The 8,403-nt window shown below is 50.8% G+C and overlaps 1 protein-coding gene across 1 annotated transcript in view; it reads left to right on the top strand.

Annotated features, from left to right (window-relative positions):
* Positions 1–8,403, top strand: part of LOC108798802 — a gene marked incomplete at its 3' end in the record, with an annotated part of 13,212 nt that overhangs the window by 3,102 nt on the left and 1,707 nt on the right. Inside the window, exons 3-5 of the mRNA XM_018570589.1 lie at positions 3,229–3,527; positions 7,026–7,173; positions 8,192–8,297. Coding sequence (XP_018426091.1) covers positions 3,229–3,527; positions 7,026–7,173; positions 8,192–8,297 — 553 coding nt within the window. The remainder of the gene's footprint in view (positions 1–3,228; positions 3,528–7,025; positions 7,174–8,191; positions 8,298–8,403) is intronic.

Here is an 8,403-nt window from a genome sequence, read left to right on the forward strand (position 1 = left end):
GACCATTTACAGGCTGGGATTGTAAAGTTATATAGGCAAATAAAATGTCCCCATAGATATATAGAGCTGAGGGAGGACGTCCTCTGTATTGGGGGTCATTGTCTTGGACCCCCAAGTGTCAGTGTGTCATTGTCCTGGACCCCCAAGTGTAATTGTCCTTATTCTGGGGGGAGGGGACCTGTGTGTCATTGTTCTGGGCCCCCAAGTGTCATTGTTCTGGGCCCCCAAGTGTCAGTGTGTCATTGTTCTGGGCCCCCAAGTGTCAGTGTGTCATTGTTCTGGGCCCCCCAGTGTCAGTGTGTCATTGTTCTGGACCCCCAAGTGTCAGTGTGAGAGTGTCATTGTTCTGGGACCCCCAAGTGTCAGTGTGTCATTGTACTGGGGGGGGGGACCTGAGTGTCAGTGTGTCATTGTTCTGGACCCTCGAGTGTCATTGTTCTGGGGAGGACCTGAGTATCATTCTTTCGTTGTTTTGGGGGGTGAGTGTCGGCATGTTTGGGGTACAGTCTGATATTCGGTCATTCCTGAAAAGCAGAGATCTCAGGCTGCACACTTCACCTGCTGCCCTGTGAAGGATCTCTCAGCAGGTTAATGTTCCACTGAGGTTAATGAGCGGGGAGCCGCCCCCGGGCCGTGACTCACCGGGCCTTATTGTGCTGTATTATGTTGTGTCATGCTCTGCTGATCGAGTCTTTGTGGCCTGAGCGGCTGACGTCACCTTGCAGCATTGGGTTACAGGGACCAGTCACTGCAAGGCCGGGTGACACACAAGGGGGTCTGTCTGAGACATTGCCATAATTGCACACCGCCTCCCCTACAAAACCTGCTCTTCAATTATGGCTCATCGGTGTGGAACACAAATACTCCTCACCACAGGACCTCTAGTGTAAAGCCCGGAGACCCCTGACTCACCGGCTGACCTTTCCCGACCTCTAGTAAAAGCAAACTAGGCCACAACTTCCATATCCTCCCATCGTATCACTCAACAGGGCACAGGACTATGTCAGAGCTACATAGTGTGTGACTGAGGGGGGGTACATTAGATTGTAAGCTCCTCTGGTGGAAAAAGTGATGTGACTGGCCTAATACTTTCTGTACACCACTATGGAATATGTCAGTGCTATATAAATGCATACACCTGGAATGACACATTTTCTCCTTTCTGCAGGCAGCGGAGAAGCAGTAATGGGGTCGCGGTGTGAGGTGGTTATGGTTCGCCGGTTGCAGGCTATATCGTAGTCCCTCGGAGGATGCAGCTGCCGATCATATTATAGGTAGGTACAGGGACATGGGGGAGAATAAAAGGTATCCGTTCCCTTTTTCTGTATGATTCTCTCATAGATCTCGGCGAAGATTGATCCTCATTGATTCATTGTATGTACACTATATGGCCAAAAGGTACGCGGACACCCCTCCAAATGATGGGGTTCAGAGTCTTCAGTGAAGGGTTCCGTCCAGGCTACAACACACAAAGACATCCGATCTTCCAACCTTGTGGTATCAGTTTGGTGAAAGCCCTTTTCTGTTCCACCATAACTGTCCCCTGTGTACATAGCCTCCATATGGGGCCTTTATACTAATGGCCATGGTGGCCTCCATACTAATGGCCATCAGGGGGTAGGAGGGTCAATGTTAATAACCATAGTGGCCTCCATATTAATGACAATGGGGGGAAGGAGGGCCCATGTTATTAACCATGGAGGGCTCCCTATTATTGGCCATAGTGGGAAGGAGGGTCCATGTTATTAACCATGGAGGGCTAGGGGGGGAAGGAGGGTCCATGCTAATAACTATTGGGGGCTCCCTATTAATGGCCAAGGAGAGCTTCATATTAATTGCCAAGGATGGGGTTCCATATTGATGGCCATGGAGAGATTGGTATATTATATTTTTAGGATGTCCAACAGGGTCACATAGGTATAACTTTTGACCATATAGTGTAAAATATACACACCTCACAATTGTGCTCTTTTAACCTCGTGGGAACAGTTTTGTGAAGGTCCTTTTGTGTTCCACCATGGCGGTCCCCTGTGTGCACAGCCTCCATATGGGGCCTTGATATTAATGGCCATGGATGGGACTGCATATTAATGGCCATGGATGGGGCTTCATATCAATGGCCAGGGATGGGGCTTCCTAATAATGGCCATGGATGGGGCTTCCTAATAATGGCCATGGATGGGGCTTCCTAATAATGGCCATGGCTGGGGCTTCCTAATAATGGCCATGGGTGGGGCTTCCTAATAATGGCCATGGATGGGGCTTCCTAATAATGGCCATGGAGGGGGCTTCCTAATAATGGCCATGGCGGGGGCTGCATAATAATGGCCATGGCGGGGGCTGCATAATAATGGCCATGGAGGTGGCTTCATATTAATACCCATGGATAGTTCTTCCTAATAATGGCCATGGAGGGGGCTTCCTAATAATGGCCATGGAGGGGGCTGCATATTAATGGCCATGGAGGGGGCTTAATATTAATGCCCATGGATAGTTCTTCCTTATAATGGCCATGGATGGGGCTTCCTAATAATGGCCATGGAGGGGGCTTCCTAATAATGGCCATGGAGGGGGCTGCATATTAATGGCCATGGATGGGGCTCCATATTAATGGCCATGGCGGGGGCTGCATAATAATGGCCATGGATGGGGCTTAATATTAATGGCTATGGATAGGGCTGCATATTAATGGCCATGGAGGGGGCTTAATATTAATGGCCATGGATGGGGCTTCCTAATAATGGCCATGGAGGGGGCTTCCTAATAATGGCCATGGAGGGGGCTGCATATTAATGGCCATGGATGGGGCTCCATATTAATGGCCATGGCGGGGGCTGCATAATAATGGCCATGGATGGGGCTTAATATTAATGGCTATGGATAGGGCTGCATATTAATGGCCATGGAGGGGGCTTAATATTAATGGCCATGGAGGGGGCTTCCTAATAATGGCCATGGAGGGGGCTTCCTAATAATGGCCATGGAGGGGGCTGCATGTTAATGGCCATGGAGGGGGCTGCATGTTAATGGCCATGGAGGGGGCTGCATGTTAATGGCCATGGAGGGGGCTGCATGTTAATGGCCATGGAGGGGGCTGCATGTTAATGGCCATGGAGGGGGCTGCATGTTAATGGCCATGGAGGGGGCTCCATATTAATGGCCATGGTGGGCTCCATCATCTGTATCATAAATTAATTTTGTTTTCCGTTTCATTTCTTGTGCCCTCAGAGTCTGCGGTTTGTAGCGAAGGCGACGATAATGAATAACACAGAGGTATTCGCTCCAGTGGGCGACGCGGGGCCCTTCGCCATGCGGGGCCACAAGCAGCGCTGTATGTCTGCCATGGAGCCAGTCACCTCCACTGACGGGGATTTTAAGGATGAAGAACAGGACCGCTTCCTGGGCGTTCCGCTCCGCCGGTACTGCCCCACGCGGAGCTCCGCCCACATCCGCGACTCCTTCCGTAGACACAGCTGGGAGCCGGGGAAGAGGCTGCAAGAGGAGGAGTCTAACTATGATGAGCTCAGGTACGAAGGGCACGCGTCTGCCCAAAGCATTCACGTATTGTAGATGAGTGTTACAACAAGTCATCACTGACCTCCGTAGCTGCAGCCGATGTGGAGAAATTAATCATCAATGTTCACAAGAGAAGGTCATCCATGTCTGGTCCCAGCACTCTGCTCTCCCCCTCTCCCTGCACACATTGTGACCATTTAAAAAAAAAATAACAGGAAGTAGTGATCGCACGGACAGGAAGCAGCGTGCTCTCTGCAGAGTTCTGGATCTGAGAAATAAATGTAATAGCAAATTAAAGGGACCTCCCGCTTTCCTTCTTAGAATTTTTTCATGCTGATCATGTCATACGTATTTTAGGTTCAAGTTGCTGTCTGCGTACCCTCTGGGGAGATTTCACCCTGTCCGTGTGTCCTGGCGGTGGGTGGTGGGAAACACAAAGGTTTACAGTTGTCACCAGAAGAGGAAGTGGGGGGGAGGGGGAATCTTCCAATGGGGACACCTATTCCGGTGTCAGCAGTAGAATTCCCCTTTAATACGGGGAGTTTTCCTCTCACTTCCTGTTGTGTCTACGGGACCGGGGACAAAAGCCCCAGGTGCTTCCTGTCCATGCCTATGTGCCTGGTGTAGTATCAGCTGAGGACCTCCAGGTGGCGGCATTTGTTAAACTTTGTTATATCTGTAAAGTCATCAGAGAGTCACGGCTGTCATTGGTCTCCCTCCATTTTGCGCCCCCACAGGAAGTGGGTGTGATTTTTTTATTTTTTCCCCAATTTGGACGCGGACCGCAGACTGTTCCCAGTTCCTCTAACTTTTCTTGGTGTAAAAAACAAAACCCAAAAAACCTTGTTATAAAGTTAATAAAATCCTCTTTCTTCATACCTAGCTTTAGTTTAATGTGGATTAATTTCCTTTAATCACCCTTACTGTAAAGAATCCTTTCCCGGGAAAGGCAATAAAATCCTCTTTGTTAACGCAGCTAATGTCCCCTTTGCAGTAAATGACTCTAATCATGTTTATACATCATTAACCACTGCTACTGTAGAGAATCCTTTCCCACAAAGATAGTCCTTAACTAGGGATGCACCGATACCACTTTTTTATGACCGAGTACGAGCACCGATACTTTTGATCAAGTACTCGCCGATACCAATTACCGATACTTTTTCTTAAAGGGACAGGTCACATTTTTTCTAAAGCAATAGAAACGAATGATTTAAGGTCAGTTTCTTAATATTATATATTCATGAAATGACGAGGGAGCATGACGCCGCCTTTGCGGCCAATCAGAATGCCGTCGCTGCGTCATTACACGGCGCCCGGCTTCCGGATTTGCTGGCTTCCTGACCAATCGGGAAGCCAGGCAGGGCGTCATTACACGCTACCCGGCTTCCTGATACAGGAAGTACTTGTGCTAGGTATCGAAGCATTTGGGCGAGTACGAGTACTCACCCAAATACTCGGTATCGGCACCGATACCGATACTAGTATCGGTATCGGTGCATCCCTATCCTTAACCACTCTTACTGTGGAGAATCCTTTTCTACCAAGATAGTCCTTAATCACTGGTACTGTAGAGAATCCTTTCCCATAAAGATAGTCCTTAACCACTGAAACTGTAGAGAATCCTTTCCCACAAAGGTAGTATTTAACCACTGGCACTGTAGATAATACTTTCCCACAAAGATAGTCCTTAACCACTCTTACTGTAGAGAATCCTTTTCTACCAACATAGTCCTTAACCACTGGTACTGTAGAGAATCCTTTCCCATAAAGATAGCCCTTAACCACTGAAACTGTAGAGAATCCTTTCCTACCAAGATAGTATTTAACCACTGATACTGTAGAGAATACTTTCCCACAAAGATAGTAAAACCCTCTTCCATCACACAGCTAAATGTCTCTTTAGCATTAGATTACTCTTATCGCATTAAGAAACCTTAACCACTCTTACTGTAAGGAATCCTTTCCTACCTAGAAAGATAATAAACTCCTGTTTCTTCACACCGCTAATGTCGCTTTTGCATCAGATGATTCTGATCGTGTTTATCGTCCTTAACCACTCTTACTGTAGAGAATACTTTCCAAGAAATACAGTAAAAAATATTGTTCACACAGCTAATGTCCCTTTTTGCATCAGAATCATCCAAAGTATAAGGGGGACATTAGCTGTGCGAAGAAACAGGATTTTACTGCCTTTCTGGGAAAGGATTCTCTAAAGTAACAGTGGTTAAGGACTAATCTAACCACTGTCACTGTAAAGAATGCTTTCCCAGATAGACAGTAGAATCCTGTTTCTTTACACAGCTAATGTCCCTTTTGCATCAGAATCATCCAAAGTATAAGGGGGGCATTACATGTGCAAAAGAAACAGGATTCTACTGCCTTTCTGGGAAAGGATTCTCTACAGTAAGAGTGGTTATGTACTGATTTTGTAACCACCAATACTGTAAAGAATCTTTTCCCAGGTAGACAGGAGGCTCCTCCTCCATCACACAACTGATGTCCCTTTTGCATCAAAACCATCCAATGTAAAAAGAGGGACATTAGCTGTGCGAAGAAACAGGATTTCACCGTCTTTCTGGGAAAGGATTCTCTACGGTAACAGTGGTTAACCTCTTGCCGTCCGCCCGTAGTAGAAAAACGGACGGACGGCACTGCTGCATCGGCGGGTTGCCGTCGCTAGACGGCATTTTTTTTCTGCTCGCGCGCGCCCCCTAGCGGGCACGTAACTGCGAACCCCCGGTACCGGGTTTTTCACATATGGGCGATCAGCGGGTCCATAGCCCGCCGATCGCCTATATGTGCTCGTTTGCGTCCGCACCCCACCCGCACACCGGCCGTTTTTTTTTTGTCCCCCCCTGACCCCTCACCTTGAATCTTGGGATCCGCTGTCCCATCTGCGGCCCGGGATCGGCTCGGAGGGCGTCAGGAGGAGGAGGACGGGAGATCAGCTCCTTGCTGATCTCCATGTAACCACTGATACTGTAAAGAATCCTTTCCCAGGGAGACAGTAGACTCCTCCTCCATCACACAAGTGATGTCACTTTCGCATTAGAGGATTGTGATGATGTTTTATGGTTTTTGTGTGTGTGTCGCACCCCCGCATCAACACCAGGGGCCCCTGCAGACGCGCTGTTCTCACACAGCCGCTGTGCCTTCCGTCCTGTGAGACATGGACGAGAGCTGCTTCCTCAGCCGGTGGAAGGGGGCCGCGGCGGCGGCTCACACACAGTCCGCGGAGTGGTAGGTGAACTTAGCAGGCCCCCCTCCCCCCGCTCAGGTCAGAGAAGCGCGATGGGTTAAATCGCCGGCCTGATAAGCGTCCCCCTGTTCGTAGGTTGGGGAGGAAGCTGGTGGTTTGAGATCTTCGCAGAGAGGAAAGGAAAGCGTTACAAGCGCCTCAGAAGCTTCCCGTGTTACAGCGCCGCGGTGCCTTTGCGCTCGCCATGGAGCCGCCAGACGGCGTCGCCCCCGGCGCAGCGCGATAACTGCTTCTGTGTCTATTGCAGCCTCAGCCTGAAGGGCCTGGACCCGGAGGAGATCGAGGAGGCCATGGGCTACCGGAGGGACCCGCGCCGCACTCCCATCACCTGCAGCAACGACGAGCTGGAGAACCTGCTGCTGATGCGGGGGGAGGACGTGGAGGTGACGCAGGAGGTACGCACGCCGCCGCTGCCGGGCGCTAATTGTACAAAAAAAATGGCGGCTTTTCCAGCTGCTGGAGTTTTGGTTTTAGCTCCTGCGTGTGTCATTGGGGGGCCGGGTCTGACCCGGGACTCCCATGGTGCAATGGCAGCTGGCCCTGCTCTGCTCCTGCATGAGCTCTGGGGCGCAGATGGTTAAATGGAGGGAACAGTCAGGTTGTGGCCCTCCGCTTTCAGGGGCCCGGTCGCAGCCCTACCCAGGGTCACCCCGGGGTGTTAGGAGCCCACAACAGATGGATAAGGGGAGGCAACAGTCAGGTTGTGGCCCTCTGATTTCAGGGGCCCGGTCGCAGCCCTACCCTGGGTCACCCCATGGTGTGGGTAGCCCACAACAGATTGAAAAGGGGAGGCAACAGTTAGGTTGTGGCCCTCAGCTTTCAGGGGCCCTATCTCAGCTGAACCCACGGTTCAACTCGCATGGTGTAATGGAAGCTGTCCCTGCTCTACTCCTGCATGAGCTGTGGCGCAGATGATTAAGCCGAGGCAACAGTTAAGTTGTGGCCCTCTTGTTTCAGGAGCCCGTACCCAGGTTCACTTTCTGGTTTTATGAGCCCACAATGGAGGGAACAGTTAGGTTGGGGCCCTCAGGGTCCTATCAGAGCCGTTTCAAGGGACAATCTCTGGTGCTATGAGCCCGCAATGGCTAAGGAGAGGGAACAGTTAGGTCTGGGCCCTCTGCCCTCAGCGGCCCTATCCCTGCCATACCCGGGGTCCCTTCCTAGTGTTATAATCCCACAACGGATGGACAGGGGAGCGAACAGTTAGGTTGTGGCCCTCAGGGGTCCTATCGCAGCCATATCCAGGGTCACTTTCTGGTGTTATGAGCCCACAGCGGATGGCTATGGGGAGGAAACAGTTAGGTTGGGCCCCTCTAACCTCAGGGGCCCAGAGACAGCTGCCCCCCCGGGTCATTCCGTGCCCTCAGCTGTGCCACTGCCCATGATAACCTCTCTCCTCCCATTTCTGTTCAGGAACACGCCAAGAGGCTGCGGGCCTACCTGTCCTCCCAGAACTACGTGTTCAACGCGCTCTCCAAGTCCGTCTCCATGACCGGGATCGACCACTGCTACCCTGACGGTGAGTGCAGGCGCCGCCTGTGTGTGCTCGGTCTCCAGTAGGGAACCGTCCACCAATGGGGAGCTGTCATTTAAATAGTCATCAGGCCTTTGAGACAACTCCGGAG

Source organism: Nanorana parkeri, unplaced genomic scaffold (genome assembly GCF_000935625.1).
Source record: "Nanorana parkeri isolate BGI_ZX_2015 unplaced genomic scaffold, ASM93562v1 scaffold1562, whole genome shotgun sequence".
In the NCBI taxonomy this organism is placed as follows: domain Eukaryota; kingdom Metazoa; phylum Chordata; class Amphibia; order Anura; family Dicroglossidae; genus Nanorana; species Nanorana parkeri.